At 36.8% G+C, this 21,159-nt stretch overlaps 1 protein-coding gene across 7 annotated transcripts; it reads right to left on the reverse strand.

Annotated features, from left to right (window-relative positions):
- Nucleotides 1–3,545: 3,545 nt before the first annotated feature.
- On the reverse strand, nucleotides 3,546–21,103 carry RMI1 (RecQ mediated genome instability 1). Of its 7 annotated transcripts, XM_032840507.1 has the most exons (6): nucleotides 20,925–21,097; nucleotides 17,846–18,013; nucleotides 15,100–15,160; nucleotides 6,899–6,987; nucleotides 5,382–5,908; nucleotides 3,547–5,171 (listed from the first exon to the last, which is right to left on the reverse strand). In XM_032840507.1, the coding sequence occupies exons 5-6, from the start codon at nucleotides 5,899–5,901 to the stop codon at nucleotides 3,991–3,993; spliced, it is 1,701 nt and encodes a 566-aa protein (XP_032696398.1). In that variant the 5' UTR covers nucleotides 5,902–5,908; nucleotides 6,899–6,987; nucleotides 15,100–15,160; nucleotides 17,846–18,013; nucleotides 20,925–21,097; the 3' UTR covers nucleotides 3,547–3,990. The 7 variants fall into 7 exon arrangements, with proteins under 7 accessions (XP_032696394.1, XP_032696399.1, XP_032696393.1 ...); XM_032840503.1 differs by having other exon boundaries at nucleotides 3,546–5,908; nucleotides 21,033–21,103; XM_032840508.1 differs by having other exon boundaries at nucleotides 3,546–5,607.
- Nucleotides 21,104–21,159: the final 56 nt, after the last annotated feature.

Raw genomic sequence — 21,159 nt, forward strand, 5'->3', positions numbered from 1 at the left:
TGGCCAACTTTTGAAATATCCAACATGTACATGAGAAAAACACGTATTATGTATTGGTTGAGTACAGTAGCCTCTACATGGTGGTTAGATCTATTGTATTTTCTATAACTCTACCAACTACTTTTTTTTTACTGTAATTGTCTATGATTGTGCATTTCTCTATTTCTCCTTGTTTTCTTATAAATTTAGAAGCTACTGAATTCTATAAATTTAAAATTGCTAAACTTTACTGGTGAATTAGACCTTTTCTCATTATCAACTGTCTCTCTTTACTACTAGTTTTTTTGCCTGAAACTGATGTTAATATAGCCACATTATCTTTCACTTACTGTTTACGTATCTTTCTACGTCCTTTCACTTTTCACATTACTGTATCCTTACATTTTGTCTCTCTTGTATATAACTGCATTGTATCACTATCTGAAAATCTTTTATTGGAGGATCTTACCCTATTTACACTTACTGCAATTTCTGATCCATTTGGATTTAAAATGTACCACCTCGCCAATTGTTTTCCCTGTCACTTTTCCTTTTTTTCTGTCCTTTCTTTTGGGTTGAATACCTTTTTTTTTCCTGTTGTTCCATTTTACACCATTAGTATATAGTAATACACTTTTACAAATCTTTTAGTGTGGTAACCCCCTAAATATTACAACATACAACTCCAAATATTCAAGTTTAATATAAAGTGACAGCTTAACCTTTCCTTAGGCATAAAGACCTTAAAACACTTTCCCACTTATCCCCCTCTCAACTTACATGCAATTGTTTTCATGTACTTTAGTCCTCGACTTTTTAAAAATTTTTGTTTCAAAATCACTATTAACTTAAATCCCTGTATTTACCCTGTTGTTCACCATTTCTTCTCACATCTTCAAGCGTCTACCTAGTATCATTTGCCTTCTGCTTCATGACTTCATTTTTGTGTAGTTTTTTGGGAAAAAATTATTTTTGTGTGACATTTTCTTAATTTTACCTTTCCAACTCTTATTAAGGACATTTTTGCTTTGTACCAGAACTCTAGAATAGTAGTTATTTTATTCCATCACTTTGAAGATGCCATTCCATTGTCTTCTGATTGCCATTGTTTTTTACTGAGCAGTCACCTGCCAAATATTTAGTCTTTTGAAACATGCCTTCCTCCTTTCACTGATCTAGACTTTTTTCTTTTTCTAGTTTTTGATAATAGTAATATTTGCATAAGTATGATTTTCTGAATATATTTTGTTTGAGGTCTGTGGGACTTCCAAAACCTGTAGCTTGATGATTTTCATAAATTTTAGCTATTTCTTAAGCAGTAACTCCACAAATATTCTCTTTCTTCTCTTTCTGGGACTACAGTTACATTAAGTTAGCCCATCTCTCTGTTATATTCTTTTCTGGTTCTTTTTCATCCTTTGGACTCTGAATTTTCTTCTGACCAAAATTAATTCACTATTCCTACAGCTATAGTTCACCTGATGTTAAACTCATTCACTAAATTCTTAATTTTAGCATTTTTTTTAAAGATTTTATTTATTTGACAGAGATCACAAGCAGGCAGAGAGGCAGGCAGAGAGAGAGGAGGAAGCAGGCTCCCCGCTGAGCAGAGTGCGCGATGCGGGGCTCAATCCCAGGACCCTGAGATCATGACCTGAGCCGAAGGCAGAGGCTTTAACCCACTGAGCCACCCAGGCGCCCCTGTTTTTTTATTTTTAAATTCCTAATTTCCTACTGAATTTTGTTCAAAAATTTAACATAATGAGAGAAGCAAATATGTACAGCAAAACATACATATTATTATTCTGTACAATGTACAGAACAGCATGAAAGTAGACACGGAAATATTTTAATGGGCAACTAAAGCTTACATTGAGCTGGAAATCCATATGAATGAATCTGGGAGGGAGAGGGATCACTATGAGCTTCAGTATGCAAACATAAGGTATATTCCCCTACATGTTTGGGGAATTACAAATTGATATGACTAAAATTTCAGGACTAGGTAGGTGCAGAGTAACAGAGCAAGATGAAGCTGAAAAAGAAGGCAAGAGCCAGATCACAAAAGACTTTACACACTAGATGAAGAGTTTGTACTTCACTTTGTAAGTAGTGGGGAGGAGGAGGTCAATAATTAACAAAGAGAGGGCGCATGGATGGCTCAGTGGGTTAAGCCTCTGCCTTCAGCTCAGGTCATGATCTCAGGGTCCTGGAATCAAGGCCCGCCTCGGGCTCTCCTCTCAGCCGGGAGCCTGCTTCCCCTTCTCTCTGCCTGCCTCTCTGGCTACTTGTGATCTCTCTCTGTCAAATAAATAAATAAAATCTTTAAAAAAAAAAAAAGATTAACAAAGAGAAAACAATAAATTCATTCTAGAAAGGCCATTCAGACAGAATTATGGGCAAAGGTTTCAGGACAAAATAAGTCACAGATCAGTAAGTAAACCTACTGGAATAATCAAGGCCAGAGAAGACCAGAGCCAGAATCACAGCACCAATATAGAAGGATATACCCAGTCTTTAGTGACCGAATATGAAGAGAAAATAAGGTCCAATCCCAGCTTTCAAGCACTAGTCACAGAGGTAAAGAACATTTAAAAGATCACAAAAGATAATGGCATCTCACCTAGATCTCTTGTAGTAAAAGAGTTATGCAAGTATACAGAAGAGGTAAAATCTGTGTTGTACCTTGAATTCTGATCATCATCCTTCAAACACAATGGCAAAGATTTTTAAAATATTTTTACATCTATAATTGTAAATGTATTTCTCTTCCAGATATTTTCCTATTATGTTATTTTAACTCAAAGAAAACACCATGTCTTCTCTTACTTAAGTATTTGTGTAACGGTTTAAAAAGTTAAGATACTTTAGGGCACATGTCTGGCTCAGTCCATAGAGCATACAACTCCTGATCTCATGGTCAGGAGTTCAAGACCCACATTGGGTGTAGAAGTTACTTTAAAAAAAAAAAAAAAAAATTAAGACACTCTAAATTTCTAAAGGCAAAAGATTAATAAAAGTAACTTTACCTTTCAAATGTGACTTTTTAACAGCAAAGTGGAAAAGTGGTAAACAGTCTCCATTAAAAAAAAAAAAAATCAGTACTCCAACAAAACTAAAGGTAGGTCTACATGTAGAACTAATTCAGAAAGGGGATAGGGTCACGTGGATGTCTCAGTCAAGTAAGTATCTGCCTTCAGCTCAGGTCATGATCCCAGGGTCCTGGGATTGAGTACCCCATCAGGCTCCCTGCTCAGCGGGAAGCCTGATCCTCCCTCTCCTTATGCCTGCTGCTCCCCCTGTTTGTGCTGTCATAAATAAATAAAATCTTTTTTTAAAGGGGGGAAGGGGGACATAACACCTAAGATATGAACAAAACACCTTATTTTGATCCAAAAAAAAGTATTTACTGAATCTGATATTCAAGTTTTCAATATGTTACTTGAAATAAATTATCCTTGAAAATAATTAAACCATTCAATATAATCTCTGAAACATACCAGGTTGACATTATATTTGCCTTAAGTATACCGGACAAATATTTACTATCAGTAAAATAAAAACTAACAAAGCATTTTTGTATCTGAAAGCTTGACATTCTGATCCACTGGATTTAGATTTTTTCCTAAGTATAATAACATAAAAAAATCTTTCTGAGTAACTCAACATATTAGAAGTACAACTACCTATTTATAATTGCTAACTTCCAACAATATGACTCATCAGTAAACACCAACACAATACTTTAGCAATCGTCTTATGTGGAATGACAAGCAGAAAACAAAATTCTCAATAACAATGGGTCACCAAATTCTTTCATCTAACCGTTACAATAAAAAATTTTATTAAAAAAACCTAAATATACAAACATAGTTAGACAGTTTAAAATTAAACCAAAATAAGGTATAAGACTTCCTTTTTCCCTTTTACAAAAAAGTTTCAAACATAAAAGGTCAAATTTAATTCTAAATATTTTCTTGTTTAATTGTTTTCTAATATAATTTTGGTAAATTATTTATTCAGTCGCTTCTTCAGGTTCTCAAGGTGCTCCTTTTCAACATCTTGTAATGCCAGTACCATTGCTTTAGACAAGGAGGGATTAAATGAAATAGTCATTAGACAGCACAAATCTATTAAATCTCTCTGACACTTCTGCAAACCATCCAGGAACTTTTGGTACTGAAGAGGATCCTTTTTTAACTGTTTCATTTCTGGTACTGAAAACCCTATTAAACTAGTAAGTATTTCATCCACAAAGTCTACATCGAGATAAGCAGTGCCATCGGAAATCTTTGCTGTTATACTCCAAATGCCACCAGAACTTGAAAGATTTCCAGTTAAAGTTACAATAAATGCTTTGACCTTCACTGTTGTAACTTCCTTTGGTTTGCTGGCCATTAAAACAGACAAATAGATAAAGGGTGGAGAATATAAATCCATAGCAACAGAAAGGTTGGTGCTGTTCTCTGATGATCTTAAAGAACAAGTCTGTACATGGTGATCATTTTCATTAAAAATGTGTGAACTCCTTTTTGGTAAATAATTTACCAGCTCTCCATTTGATATTGACATTTTATTATTTAAGGAATGTCCATTGGCACTACTGAAGGTTTGTTCTGTTTTATTATCTGTCTCTGAATCTTTATTTGTAAAATCATGGGGAAGGGGTACATTATGAACTGAAAAAATACTACTGTCTTGGTCTCCGGTAGATGGACAAGTAAAAGATTTGCCTTCATTAGTCATTTGTTCAGATAAATTTTTCTCGTTCCAAATATTGTTTCCATTTTTGCATATCAAAGAAAAATTATCCTTCGTATTAGGCTTATGTGAAAATCTCTCTATACTTTCATCTGGGGTTCTGTTCAAAGTCAATGGCTGCAATTCTTTAGACTTCATTTGTTCTTTCTGGACAGTTTCTTCTAAAAGCAAAGCCTCCTCCAGTGAAAAGTCATCGAATTCCCCATCACTGAAATGCATAGATTGATTTGGCGCTTCCTCCTTTGGTTTTGGAGAAATAATTTGTTGTGGTTCAAAACTTGACTGCTTTGTGGGAATAGTATTTGAGGAACTACCTGTATTGAAACATCTTCTTTCTAAAGAGGTGTCACTATTTGCTATAAGCTCATCATTTTCATCAAGACTTGCCAAGAGTTCTTCATCAGAAGGGCCTAATGCAGAATCTAGAACATCCGCAATTCCAGGTATGCTTTGATTAGAATTATTTGGTATTACTGAAACTATAGGGTCAGGTTCCCCAATTAATCTTGCAAGTACTTTTTCTTGGGCATATTCCTCTAAAAGAGCATCTACTTCCCCTCCCAACACCTTAACATTTTCTGGTTTCAATAAGAGGACACCAAGACGGAAAGAAATGTTTCCATAAATCAAAATTTTTGTACCTGGGGGAAGATCACTATGAAGAGCTGGAATAGACTGATATTCCATTCCCTGCATTTGTACAATTCCATCAGTAAGCTGCAGCATCAACATTCGCGAAGGCTTTGCTTCCCAAGGTTTTGGGGTTACTTGTGTGTCAGCTGTAATTAAGTCATTTGTTGTATTCTTTCCTCTCAACTTTTGTATCTGGGAATACGCAGGTTGACTGACATCAACCAATGAATTAATCTGCAGAGCAAAAAATCCATTCAGTTCTCCTTTTGGAACTTCTAAAATGCCATCAGGTAAAAGAGGATGTTCCAAATCTCTCAAATCAGTAAGAAGCCATTGCTCAAACACTTGTTTATTCATTTGTGCCTGACTCAAATTAACATTACCATTTTCTTCTTGGATCCAGTTAATACAAGCTTCCAGCCACATTAGAGGTACTTTAACATGCCATGTAGCTAAAAGCCAGGTTTCAACTCTTAATGCAATATTAGTTACACTCATTTCTTTTAAAATGAAAGAAATAATATGCATGTATTACCTGAAAACAAAAAAAAATTGTAATAGTTCAGTACATTTAAATATAGTTTCTACAATTTTCTACAACCCACAGGCATAACCACACCCATTAGATTTTTCTCTCTTCAGCATCTTAAAATTCTTTGACTTTCTAAATGGCCAAAATTCAAATACCACAAGTCATCAGATACAATGAGAAAAGCAAAAGGTTCGAGACAAATATATTCAGGTTTGAAAGCTAACTCTGTCAAATTACAAGCTCTGTGACCTAATATAAATTTCTTAACCTCTCTAACCCAGTTTTTTCAACTGTAAAATGTCAATACCACTAATATATATTCAAGGGTTATTTTCAAGATTATATGATTAACATTTGTGAAGCATAATGTCAAACCTATGAAAGACAGTTGGTATAGGACAGTTATCATTTTATTAATAATCAGATTTAGTCACTTAAAATTTAGTCCAAAAAAAGTAGTCAATAAGATTCTCTTCATATCATAATTCATAGTCTATTAAAACTTTTACAACTGTGTTTATCTGCCTAGCACTTAAATATGTGGCCCTGGGCGCCTGGGTGGCTCAGTGGGTTAAGCCTCTGCCTTCGGCTCAGATCATGATCTCAGGGTCCTGGGATCGAGTCCCGCATCGGGCTCTCAGCTTGGCAGGGAGCCTGCTTCCTCCTCTCTCTCTGACTGCCTCTCTGCCTACTTGTGATCTCTGTCTGTCAAATAAATAAATAAAATCTTTAATAAATAAATAAATAAATACGTGGCCTATGATAAAAATATAACAAATAACAATAGAATCTGAGCTGATGTACTGTATCTTTTTTGTTTGGCTAAATAAATCTCAACAGTCCTATACTTCTGATTTCCTCCATATAAAAGTGGTCTCAAAACACTAAATACTAATTAACCTTGTGTTCATAAGTTTATTTTTTCCTCCCGCAGATGAAAACATCTAAAGTTAAAATTCATAAAAGTTTTAATATGACCACAAGAAAACTTACCACTTGGAACAGGAACATAGATTTGGTGACAGGATTTGGAACCGGTTTTTCAGTGGAGTCACTGTTCCCTCTACTGTTCAGAAATGGCCCTGGGACAAGAAGCAGTAAGGGTTAAAAGGCAAAGCTGCAGAAAGACTCACTGGTCTACTTGCGTGAGTGTTAAAAGAGTTCGCTGGTATGGTTTTGGGAGTTCCTATTATCAATCAGGGCACAGTGGAGGTAAAATAATAAAAACTTAAAGTTTGGGGTGAGCTAAACAGAAGCAAGGGACCATGAGAAATTTATACAGTCCCTCTTAAGTGTGTTTCCTATGCTTAGCCTCATAGGATTACTGGTCAAAGTTTAAAAAGATAGGAGAGAGGATGGCCCACAAGGCACTAGCACAGGCACGTATCTCGGGCAGCTGGGTCAGGTGACCCAAGCGGGTGATCCAGCTAGCCTCAGCAACTCCACCACCACGGCCAGTCACAGGATTTACAGCAGCTTCTGTAGACTGGGAAGTGGGTACCCAGAAAGTGTACAAGGTCCACATGCAAAAAGAAATGGAAGCTGAAGCAGGCCAAAGCAGCTCAAGCTGAAATAGAATAGTACAATCTACAAAGAGAAAAAAGTGTCCAAGCTTGATGAAACTGCAGCCCTGAGATCCCATGGCAGGGGCAGTACTGTACTGAGAGATAATGACCATCCTTCAGACCTAACTCCAGCAAACGGGGATTAAGTCCTAGATAACCTCTTGGACTTTGAGACATCAACCAGAAATCCATAAAAAGTACCGCACACGTGGACATGGGAAGAAGAAAGAAGTGCCTGTTCCAAGGCTTAGAATTTTAGATGCCTTCATGGAATACGAAATTTTAGCAAAGCTTGAATTATATTCTTGTGAAAAGGCAGTAAATTATTTCTGTATTATACAGTAGGTCCTTTCACTTTTTGGAGAATAACAAATCTAGCTTGTCTGAACTTAAAACTTATCCTAGGGGCACCTGGGTGGCTCAGTGGGTTAAGCCTGTGCCTTCGGCTCAGGTCATTGTCTCAGGGTCCTGGGATCGAGCCCCGCTTTGGGCTCTTTGCTCAGCAGGGAGCCTGCTTCCCCTTCTCTCTCTGCCAGCCACTCTGCCTACCTGTGATCTCTCTCTATGTCAAATAAATAAATAAAATCTTAAAAAAAAAAACTTATCCTAATGTACATGCAGTCTATAGCTAATAATACTTGAAAACTGCTAAAAGAGCAAATCTTAAAAGTTCTTATCACAAGAAAAAAAATTCTGTGACTATATATGGTGATGAATGTTAACTAGACTTCCTGTGGTCATCATTCCACAATGTATACAAATATCAAATCACTATGTTGAACCACTGAAACTAACGGAATGCTATATATCAATTATACCTCAATTTTTTAATAACACACACACACACACAAATAAAAGAACCTACCTAAAGATTTCATTTTTTTACCTTGTATTTCTTAGAAATTTAATGGGTATGCACTGTCTGGTTCCCCATCTTTTAACTCAACAACATACATATCTTTTTATTTATTAGATGTAAAATAAATGTTCTGAAAAAAGAAAAGGGATTAAATGGGTTTTTATTCCCCCTAAAGCTTTCTTGAGGGTCTGTGGCTTTATCTATGAGAAAGTAGTAAATAAATATTTGTAAACTGTGTTAAGCAGCAGACAGCCTTAAAATACTCTTTTCTGGCTGTGGGTTAGAACAATAAGGGTGGCTCAGTCAGTTGAGGACCTGACTTGATTTTGGCTCAGGTGGTTATCTTGTGGTCATGGGACAGAGCGCACCTTGGGCTCCATAATGTGTGTGTGGAGCCTGCTTGGGATTCTCTCTCTCCCTCTCCCCTCTGCCCCTTGCACACATGCATGCACTCTCTCTCTCTCTCTAAAATACATACATACATACATACATACATACATACATACTAGTATAATTGTTTGGGCTGCTTTGTGTTCCTAATAAAAATTACTAGATGACAGAATTCAAGAACTGGTTACATGTTATTACATGTTATTACTGGGTATACTGATAATAATTTAAAAGTAAAGACTATCATGCACAAAAATAAAATAAACAAAACAAAACAGGAGAGCCAGTATGTAATCTAGTGGGGTTCAGAGTATAACTGCCAAACTGTCTCACACTTAATAAACTTTGTGACCCTAAACAAGTGATCACATATTAATTTAACAAATGGTTACAATTTAAAGAAGTTATAGTTGTGAGTTTTACATGAATAACATTTTAAAGGAGGGGCTAAGAAGGTCATTATAATTACAGAACTCCTGAATCTTTAGAGTGAAAAAAATAAGAATACAAATATATGGTTTTTTAACTATATGCAAAAAAACAATATAAAATTTCAAAGGTAGGAAAGGTCCTTGGCTCATTGTGATGAAAACTGACCACATAGAGATTGATCAAAAGACTCTTTAAGACATTTAAGACTATGGCACCCCTATTGCAACTCAGAGAGACTGCTTCTAGAGAAGGTAAAAAACAAAATCTCTGGACTGGGGGATACCAGAGTACAGCTGAAGTGGAAATAACATACTGAAAATAGGGGGAACATATAAATTCCTAATTCCTAAATGCTGAACAAATACTACTCTCTTCCCCTATAAAGCACCCAGAAATACCAACAACTAGGCCTATACTCCCCCAGAAAGAAGATTAGAAAATCTTTCTCGAGCAATCTTACTACCTTAACAGAAAAGACCTAAAGATATTATTAACCCAAGAGGTTCTCCAATTAAACTGCCCATTTGAGACTGCAGACACAGACTCAGGGTTTCAACCAGCTTTCTAGTTCTATTTCCCCTCTCTTTACTATAACAAGATACGTGAGAAAAGCTTCTAACAATAACACACATCAAGCAAACAAAAAAAATGCAATGAAGTGACTATGGAGAAAGACAAGAACTTCAAAAAAGCTACCATTATTATCATAACAAAGATAATATCTGTAGTAAGAAAAGAAATATTTATCTATATTTATTTATATATTATATATCTATTTTTTGTTTATATATAATATTTATTTATTTATATTTATTATATATATTATAAATATATATTTATTTTAGATAAATATTTCTTTTCTTACTACAGATATTATCTTTGTTATATAGATATAGATATTATAGATATTATATATATCTATAAATAAATATATCTATAACAAGAAATATTTATAGGCTAAAAAACAACTCTTAGGGCACCTGGGTGGCTCAGTGGGTTAAGCCACTACCTTCGGCTAAGGTCATGATCTCAGGGTCCTGGGATCGAGTCCCGCATCGGGCTCTCTGCTCAGCAGGGAGCCTGCTTCCCTCTCTCTCTCTCTCTCTGCCTGCCTCTCTGTCTACTTGTGATCTCTGTCTGTCAAATAAATAAATAAAATCTTTAAAAAAAAAAACAAAACTCTTAGAAATTTAAAATATGATAGTGAAAAACGAAAGAAAGCAAAGGAAACAAATGAGTGAAAAAGCAACCTAGAATATGGGAGAAACATTTGCAAACCATTATCTGATAAGAGATTAATATTCAGAATATATAAACTCAACTCAATAATAAAAAAATTTTTAATGGGCAAAAAACATGTTTTTCTAAAGATATACCAATGGCAAACAAGCATATGAAAAGATGCCCACCACTGGGGCGCCTGGGTGGCTCAGTAGGTTAAAGCCTCTGTGTTCGGCTCAGGTCATGATCCCAGGGTCCTGGGATCGAGCTCCACATCGGGCTCTCTGCATGGCAGGGAGCCTGCTTCCACCCCACCCCCCTGCCTGCCTCTCTGCTTACTTGTGATCTCTGTTAAATAAACAAATAAAATCTTAAAAAAAAAGAAAAAAGAAAAAAAGAAAAGATGCCCACCATCATCATCATGACAAATGCAAATCAAAACTGTAATGAGGGGGCACCTGGGTGGCTCAGTGGGTTAAAGCCTCTGCCTTTGGCTCGGGTCGTGGTCCCAGAGTCCTGGGATTGAGCCCCGCGTCCGGCTCTCTGCTCAGCGAGAAGCCTGCTTCCCCCTCTCTCTCTGCCTGCCTCTCTGCCTACTTGTGATCTCTCTCTCTGTGTGTCAAATAAATAAATAAAACCTTTTAAAAAAACAAAAACAAAAAAAAAAACTATAATGAGATACCACTTCAGACCCCTTACAATGGGCAAAACCAAAGAAAATAACAAGTATTGGTGAGGCGTCAAGAAATTGGAACACTTATTCACTGTTGGTGGGATTATAAAATGGTGCAGCAGCTATGGAAAACAGTATGGAGGTACCTCAAAAAATGAAAAATAGAACTACTATATGATCCAGCAAACCAAGTTCTAGGTATATACCCCAAAGAATTGAAAACAGAATCTCCAAATATCTGTAAATATTTACAAACCCATATTCATTGTGGCATTATTTACAATTGACAAGATAGAGAAGCAACCTAGTTGCTCAACAACAGATGAAAAGATAAAGAAAATGTGGTACATAAGTAAGAAGGAATATTAATTGGCCTAAAAAAGGGGGGGGATCACCTCATATGCTATATAACATGCGTGAACTTTAAGGACATTATGCTCAGCGAAACAAGCTAATCACAAAAGACAAATACTACGAGTCTGCATCTCCATCTCCGCAGTGCCTGTACTTCTTGAACTGTGACAGTTTCTGCACTTCTTGAACTGTGATGGTTTCTGGGGTGGGGATAGTACATATGCTTTGTTTCTTTGCAGGGCTAGCGTCCTCCTTCTAGCAGCAGCGGGAGCTGCGGTGGCCGCACTGCTGGCACTGCTGCTGTGGGTAGTGCTCCTGGTACCCCATCAGTCTCTCAGTCTCTTGGTGTTGGCTGGGTCCCGTGGGCACACCACTGAGATCCTGAGGCTGCTTGAGAACCTGTCCATTGCTTACTCTCCTAGACATTATCATTGCTGATACTGATGAAATGAGTGCCCATAAAATAAATTCTTTTGAACTAAATCAAGCTGACAGAGATCCCAGTACCATGCTTTCCAAATACTACATTCACTGCATTCCCAGAAGCCGGAAGGTTCAGCAGTCCTTGCTCTCCACAGGGCTTGCCACCCTGTACTCCATGTGGCTCTCCTTTCTGCTGACTCACAGAATGAAGCCGGATTTGGTGTTGTGAACATGTGCTCCTACCTGCATATCTGCCCTTCTCTTTGGGATAGTAGGAATAAAGAAAGTAATCACTGTCTATGTTGAAAGCATGAAAAGTAGAACATTTACCCCTATCCAGAAAGATTCTGTTTCATGTCTCCGATTACTTCATTTTTCAGTGGCCAGCTCTTAAGGAGAAACATCCCAAGTTGGTGTACCTCAGGCAAACTGGTTGATGAATTGCAACTTATTCCCTAGAATTTTGCAGTCAACCATATTTAGTAGAAAAAACTACATGTTTATTGTAAAGGCTTCTGCAGGTCCTCAGAATTATTGGTGGTGAAGAGTAAAAAATGTGTAAATAATCCAGTAAGGAAACTAAAGGTGCTCTTGTAAAACAAACATTAAAGGGTGCTTGGGTGGCTCAGTTGGTTAAGAGTCAGACTCAGAAATCAAAGATGACTAAAAGAGGAAAAAAAAAAAAATGAGACCTGCTATGTTGAAGACTCTTAAGGTTTCAGTTCTCCCCAGCTGATATATAGATTTAATGCAATTCCATTCAAAATCCCAGCAATCTGTTTCTCATAAAAAATGACAAGCTGATTAAAAAAAATTTATAAGGAAAAAATTATAAAGTAACAATAAAATTTATAAGGAAAGGCAAAGGAACTGGAATAGTCATAATTTCGAAAGCAAAATACAAAGTTAAAGGACTCACACTATCTGACTTCAAGACTTGGTATAAAATTTCACAATCACGGGCACCTGGGTGGCTCAGTGGGTTAAGCCTCTGCCTTTGGCTCAGGTCATGATCTCAGGGTCCTGGGATGGGGCTCTCTGCTCAGCAGGGAGCCTGCTTCCCCCATCACTCTACCTGCCTCTCTACCTACTTGTGATCTCTCCCTCTGTCAAATAAATAAATAAAATATTTTTTAAAAATAAAATAAAATAAAAATAAAATTTCACAATCAGGAGAATGAGGTATTGGCAAAAGTGCCTGGGTAGCTCAGTGGGTTAAAGCCTCTGCTCAGGTCATGGTCTCAGGGTCCTGGGATGGAGTTCCACATTGGGCTCTCTGCTCAGCAGGAAACCTGCTTCCCCCCCTCCTCTCTCTCTGCCTGCCTCTCTGCCTCCTTGTGATCTCTGTCAAATAAATAATATCTAAAAAAAAAGGATTAACATATAAGTTAATGGAAAGAGAAGACAGCCTAGAAATAGACCCACACATAATATAACCAACTGATTTTCTACAAAGTTGCAGATTCAACTTATACAAAGTTGCAATTCAATGGAAACAGGACAGTCTTGAACAAATGGTGCTGAAACAACTGGACATTCTTTTGCAAAACATGAACCTGAACCAATACCTCACACCTTTTATAAAAATTAACTCTAAATGAATCATAGACCTAAATATGAAAACTACAACTATATAAAAGCTGTAAGAAAAGTTAAGAGAAAAATCTTTGTAACCTTGGTTTCTTAAAAGTTTTCCTAGGAACAACATCAAAACTATAATCAAAAAAACTATCAAAAAGAAAGAAATAACCTGGACTTTAACAAAATTTTTAAATTCTGCTCTGTGAAAGACAGTATAAAGAATATAAAGACACGCGCGCACACACACACATACTACAAACTGAGAGAAATTGACAAAAGACTTTTATCCAGAATACCAAAGAATTTATACTTAAAATTCAATAAGAAAGCAAACTTATTATAACATGAATAAAACATCTGAATAGGCACTTCACCAAAAAGATATGCAGATGGCAAATAAATACATTAAAAGATGCTCAATATTATCAGACCTTAAGGAAATGCACAATTAAAATCACAGTGTGGTACTACACATCTATTAGCATAGCTAAAATAAAAAATATCTGAGAACACCAAATATCAGAATTTTCATATATTGCTGGTGTGAATACAAAATGGCACAGCCACTTTGGAAAACAGATACGCAGTTTCTTAGAAAAACATAAACTTAACATAACAATCCAACAATTGCATTACTAAGCAATTACTCCAGAGAAATGAAAACTTACACTAATTAAAAACCTTTTTTATGAATGCTTATAGTAGCTTTACTCATAATCGCCAAAAACAAGCCAGATGTCCTTCAACTGGTGAATGGATAAATAAATTATGGTACTTCATTATAATGGAACAGTATTTAGTAATAAAAATGAATGAACTACTAACAGATACAAAAACCTGGGTGAATGCTACTAGAATGTAACTCTCACAAAATTCATATGTTGAAATCATAATGCCCAATGTGATGGTGTTAGGAGTAGGACTTTTGGGATATGCTTAGATGATGAGGTAGGAACTCTCATGAAAGAGATTATGGCTTTTATAAGAAACCCCACAACCATCATCACCACCACCTCAGAGCTACCTTGCCCCTTTCACCGTGGGAGATTACAGTCAAAAGGTGGCCATCTAAGAACACAGAAGTGGGTCCTCCTCACCAAGCACTGAAACTGCTGACATCCTGATCTTGGACTTACCAGCCTCTATGAAGTAAATTTCTGTTGTTTCTAAGCCACCCAGCTTATGGTATTTTGTTACAGCAGCCTGAACTAGACTAAGACAAATGTCAATTGTAGTATTTGAAGTGAAACAGGCCAGACAAGACAAAGACTGCACAATTCCATTTACATGACATTCTAGAAAAAGCAAAATTAGCAATGAAAAACAGTTCAATGGTTGCCAATATAAGAGGGACTGACTATAGGGCATAAGGAAATTGGGGAGGAGGGGATGATGTGACTCTTCTATATCATGATGGTGGTGCTAATGGTGACACAGCTGTGTTTGCTAAAACACAGAGAGCTATACACCAAGAAAAACATAAATGTTACTGTATATAAATTATATCTCAATAAAAAACTGAAGGTAAACATCAAAAGAACAGATATATCATAATTTCCAAACTAGCTAAGGAAAACAAAGAAAACAACCCAAAAGAAGGCACAAAGGAACAGCCAACTACTATGAATAGAAACAATAAAATGGTAGAAACATGTCTAAATAGATCAGCAATCACCATGAATATAGATCAACTCACCTGTTAAGAGATACTCTCAAAATGAATAAACCAAACCCAGTTGTATGGTTAAAAGATAGACCTAAAACAAAAATAACATCAAATATGAAATTAATTAAAAGCCATGTTAAAACTCCCAAGCAAGATTCCAAGAAACCACAGTTTAGTGACATTTTATCCTCAAGACTAAAAGATCTGTACAGTTGACTCCTGAACACAGGTTTGAACTGCACAGGCCCACTTTTATGCAGACTTTTTCAATAATTATAGTACTGTAAATGTACTTTCTCTTATGATTTTCTTAGTATTTTTACCGTCTTCTTTTATTGTAAGAATACAATATATATGGGTGCCTGGGTGACTCTGTCAGTTAAGTATCTGCCTTTGGCTAAGGTCAAGATCTCAGGGTCCTGGGATCTGGCCCCATGATAGGCTCCCTGCTCAGTGAGAAGCCTGCTTCTCCCGCTCCCTCTTCTCCACCTCACCTACACCTCTTCTCATGCTCTCTCTCTCCATCTCAGATAAAGAAAATGTTAAATAAAAAAAAATACAGTATATAATACATGTAACATAAAATATGTGCTAATTGCCTACTTATGTTATCAGCAAAGCTTCTGATCAATAGTAAGCTATTATTAGTTACATGAGTCAAAAGTTATAAGGGGATTTTCAACAACATGGGGTCAGCATCCCTAACCCCAGCTCTGTTCAAGGGTCAATTGTACTTACACAATCTAAGATTCCAAAGTGCTGTTTTACTGCATCTGTTGTCATTTTTCTAACCTCAAAAATTAAGCCAGATCCATGGCTCCTAGGTGTGTTCATTCAATAAGTTACCTATATTCTCCACTAAAATGTAAATCCATTAGCAGATGGACCCAGTATAATTTGCAAAGGTGTGGTAAGAATATAATGACAGTCATTAAGTAAACTGAAATTAGGACAAAGCGTACTTTCATTTGAGTTATAAACTGTTTAAGTAAATTATCAAGTGTAAATGCCACAATTACAATTAAGTTGTTGCAGAATGTTCTGTACTATAAATCACTCTGGATACAGTATATACACCTAAAATTATGACATGCAGCCACATAAATACAAATGTTACTTTCTAGCTGAACCTGTTAAATACTAGGAGACAATACCATGGATACTTCTAGGAGGAGAAAGGAACAAATGAGAAAGGAAGAAAGATCAACTGTCTGTGAATTGAAAAGGTCAAGGCTAGACAGAAAATGAAATGAACGAGATGAGTTTCAGAGACACCCATCCTATATCCCAGCAGGTACAGCTGTATAAACAGAGATGGAGATAAGGGTTTGCTGAAAATAAAAACAAAACTTTTTATCTGTAAGATTTTTAGCTTTTTTTCAAAATACTTGTACATCTGTAATATTAAACCTAAACCTCAAAATAATAACATGAAAGAATAAGTATTGTCATCTACTTAAGATAATAAAACTAAGGTTTGAAGATTAAAACATAAAGATCATATGTAGTAACAGACCCAGGACTGGAACATAAGTTCTTCTAATATCCATTCCTAGGCCTTTGGCTAGACCCTGCTGACTTCAGTGAAAAGAGGAAGTATAGCCAGTCCCTCATTTGCATACAAAACCCACTTACAAACAAAAGGCAATCATAAAAAGTCATTCTACAAGAGCACTACACTGCTATTATAATGAACAGACTTTTCTCAGATCTCATTTAAATAAGCTCATCTAGTGCATTCTAAATTATTTCATTTGCAATGTCAAGTGAAAGAAAAACTTAACATCACCCACTGCATCTATCTGTAACAGCTTCAAAACAACAGTGCCATGGTTAATTACTACTTTTCCTCTGCTATAACTCTGCAAAAATACCACATAAAACAATTTCAAAATTTTTAAAAATTACAAACTAATATTTTAAAACATTTATCCTTTTTTTTAATTTTTCCTTTACTTCACACATGCACTTCCTTGTTATTGTTAACATGACAAGTAACAACTCCTTTCAAATGACAGTTGGGACAAATTCTGAGAAACACTGCTCAGTGAAACACAACTAAATTGTTCTATTAATGTTTGGCAGTCCTAATTAGTAATTCTCTCCAAGTACTATCTTCTTGGATTTAAATCTCCACTTCTCAAGGTACTGACATAGTATAATTTTATGATGTTACCATAAGTAGGCAAAGAAAAAAACTCTAATGACTAAAACCCCAAAAGATAACCAAGACATATTTAAAACACAAGTAAATGTGTAAGAGATACTTAACACTGGGCCAAGCACTCAAATATAGCTAATTTCAAATATTTTACCAAAACAGTCAAGAACTTTGGGGGAGGGGCACCTGGGTGGCTCAGTGGGTTAAAGCCTCTGCCTTAGGCTCAGGTCATGGTCCCAGGGTCCTGGAATAGAGCCCCGCATCAGGATTTCTGCTCAGTAGGGAGCCTGCTTCCACCTCTCTCTCTCTGCCTGCCCCTCTGACTACTTGTGAGCTCTGTCAAATAAATAAATAAAATCTAAAAAAAAAAAAAGAACTTTGGGGGAGAAAACTGACTACTAAATGAACATTGTTACACAAAATTCTCTGCCTGCCATTCCCCCTGCTTGTGCACTCTTTCTCTCTCTGACAAATAAATAAATAAAATATTTTTTAAAAATAAATAAACATTTAATTAAAGGAAAAGGTATTATCACCTGAGATCTGTATTTATTATGAAGTTCAGACTGGGGTTTCAATAACCAAGTCCCTTAATAATTTAATAAACTGTATTACCTGCATCTACTCCTGAGAATTCTTAAGGTTTTCCTTCCTCTCTTTCTGGAGAAATTGAGCAATCACAGTCACTGCAGGCAGAAATAACTTACAGGGGAGGTGTGAGCTGGAGAGCACTATTTCCCAACTGCTCAGACACAATGAACAGCCCGATTCTCAAGAACATCACTGCCCAAGAAAAGAAAAAAAATATAGAAATGTTTTTTTAAATTGTACATTAAGAAATGTTCATACCATCACTTCTTTTACTCTCCAAAATGAATCTTAAGAAAACAAGGAGGACAAAGATCTATGCACCCAAAGTGTTTATCACTGCTTGTATAGTATGGAAAAAAAAAGAGAAACAAACTAAATGTTCAACAACGGGTGGGGGAGTGGATTACACTACATTGGATCCATGAAATGAAAGGTTATAGTCTTTAAAAAAAATTCCTAAAACCCTATTTAATAACATGAAAATATGTTCGCAATTTACTTTGTTAGGAAAAAGGCCAGATACAAAATTACACACATCTTAATCCCCATTAATTTCATAATCATGAAAAAAATGTTTTCTAAAAAACGGATTTTATACACACAAAAGTTAAAAAGATAATCTACACTTAAGTTCTTGACTGCAGGAACCGACCAGGAAAAGAATTAAGTAAGAAAATCCTATCATTCACCACAAAGACACGGACATGGTGGATTTGTAAATTAGTTTTCAATAAGCCTTACCTATTCCATTTCTAAAAAATTGAACAAATGGTAAAAGTACCATCCTTTTGGACATTGTATGTGGCATTCAACAAACTGCTGAGATTTAAAAGCACTAACAAATATTGAAATCATAATCATTCCATGTTCACACTAGCTTTATCTAAAAAGTGTGTGGTAACTCATTGAGAATAACTTCAAAATTCTGAGACGGGATTCTCTGAAAATTAGGGGGGAAAGTTGTATTTAATGATTGAAATTAGAACGAAGTTATCAGTAGGGCTGTTTATGGATCCCCCATAACCTATTGTAAGGAAAAAACAGAAAGAGAATAGGTTTAGGAGCTTGAATCCCACCTCTGCTATGTGACTTCAGACACATTCTTTAACTTCTTAATCTTAATTTTCTTACCCATAAAACAAAGATAACCATAACTTACTCGCAGAACTGTAGTAAGCATTAAACTGCCAGTACAAGGTAGAACACATAGTTTGGAACTCAGGAAATGGTAGTTGTATTTTGAAACATCCAGCTGGCTAGTGTGCAATCTCAATTACGTGAGCTTATCTAAAGTTAAGTAAATAGTAGCTCTAAATTCACTGAGAGTTCAAAATGACCATAAAATTAATTATACAAGACAGGAGCCACTAAATGTATCCATCAGGTTGGCAAGTCCTTGAATAAGCAAAAGTGCAATATAGTAGTTTAGCTGAAAACAACAGATGAAAAAAATGGTGAAAAGATAGACTTTCCTGTTATTTAAAGAGTAACCCTAAAAAAGTAAATTAAAACACGTTAAGAAAGAAACACATGGAAAAAGAAAAAGAAAAAAGAAAAAAGAAAAAAAACCCTATCAGGCTCTGGCATCTAAAAAAGGTCAGTAACAGCTTTCACCAGTTAGGGTCCAGTCAGAAGAATGCAAAACTGGAGGAAGTTCTTAGATAGGGCTGTTTACTTTGTATTCTTTCTCTTCCCTTTATCAAGGTAGAAAGTGATGGCTATCCAGAAGTACTAGCTTGAAAGAAAGCAGCAGTAGTAGTACAATATCCCATATGTGCCTGTTAGTGTTAGTAAAATGTCTCATGTTTTAAACAGCAATTAAATGTTCCAAATCCTGACTTGCATATTAAATCTCTATAATCCAAGTATTCCCCCCTACCTACAGGCATCAATTCTTGGTTGAATATTTAATAAAGACCTGAACCATGTAACACAGATCCAAAACATAAACTAAGCTTTACCTCCTAACAACACTCTTGATGAGATACACTCTTCATGGAGGGGGACATTCGCCAAAAATTACATTATCACTTAAAGGGACCTACAAACTCCACAATCCCAGGTGCTATGCTCTACTACTATCTAACTCTCCTCCTAGGCAGTAAATGTTTACGCTTCCTGAAGTCTTCAGTTCCCTCAAACAAGAGTTTCTTCCTCATCAGGCAAGTAAAACATAATGGATGAACGCAATCATACAATAAACGATTCTGGTTATATCCATTTTCCGAATTATTCAAGTTACAATAGGATGAATCAGCACAAATTCATCATTACAAGATATATTATGTGTGTGTGTTGTGCTAATGGTGGACTTCGCTTTATATGTAAATTGTAACATCTTTATGCTTCAACACGTATCTGGGGGTGTGAGTGCAGGCTAGATGGTCGAAGAGGAAGGACCTGGATACTGGCTACTACCAGGCCAGGCGCTTTCCCAGGGTCGTCACCGATTCGAAGCGACCTTAAGGGCCTTAACAAAAGAAATCATCAAAGCTTGGCACGAGGGCCTCTGAAGGAACCGAACGCAAAGCAAGTAGAAACTTGAACACGCTACAGCAGTAACATATTTGAGGACGAGGTTTTGGGTCTGTTTTCATCACTGCCGAATACCGACTCCCTCGGTCGGAGCTTCAAACAGCTGAACGAACAGAACGCGGACGTCTACAACTTGTGCGATTTGCATTCATTTGAAGAGACTGAATGCAACACTTTCAGAAAATTTTTCACAGATAAAATGCAGCGACAACACTACAAGGCACTCTTCTCCTAGGCCCCATTAACAAAAATGGGGGTGAGGGGGGGGGAAGAAGAAAAAGAGACCAAGAAAAAAAAAAAAAAGTGTAGTCTCCTCAGAACGCCCGTGAAGACGCTTGGGATCTCCAGGAAGCGCCGGCTGAGGGTCGGAAACAAGGCATACAGTTCTCTCGGTTCCGAGGCGGACCCGCCACAGGCCAGCGGACCGGCGCGGGTTTCCCGGGATCCCGCCCGAGCCGACGGAGGATGGCGGGCTGCAAATTGCCAGCTGCGCCCCGAACCCGGGCAGCGCCTGATGGGCGCCACCACCCGTTACAAACAGCGGGTTTCCCCGCCGGGCTGCACTCACCGACGCGCAGCTCGCCCCGCAGGCCCGGCGGGAAGCGAGGTGAGGGGCGAGAGGGAGATGCGAGTGTGGACTGAGGAAACGGGGCATTCCTCTGGACCTAGCACCAACCTGGGCGTCCCGCCTTCCCTCGCGCAACAGCGGTTCCTGGGCCGCGCGACTGTAAGAACAGAAACCGCCCCAATCCTTTTTTTTTTTTTTTTTTTTTTTTTTTTTTTGCCTCTTCCCGCTCGATTTC

This window comes from Lontra canadensis, unplaced genomic scaffold, assembly GCF_010015895.1.
Source record: "Lontra canadensis isolate GAN:19392208 unplaced genomic scaffold, GSC_riverotter_1.0 scaffold113, whole genome shotgun sequence".
In the NCBI taxonomy this organism is placed as follows: domain Eukaryota; kingdom Metazoa; phylum Chordata; class Mammalia; order Carnivora; family Mustelidae; genus Lontra; species Lontra canadensis.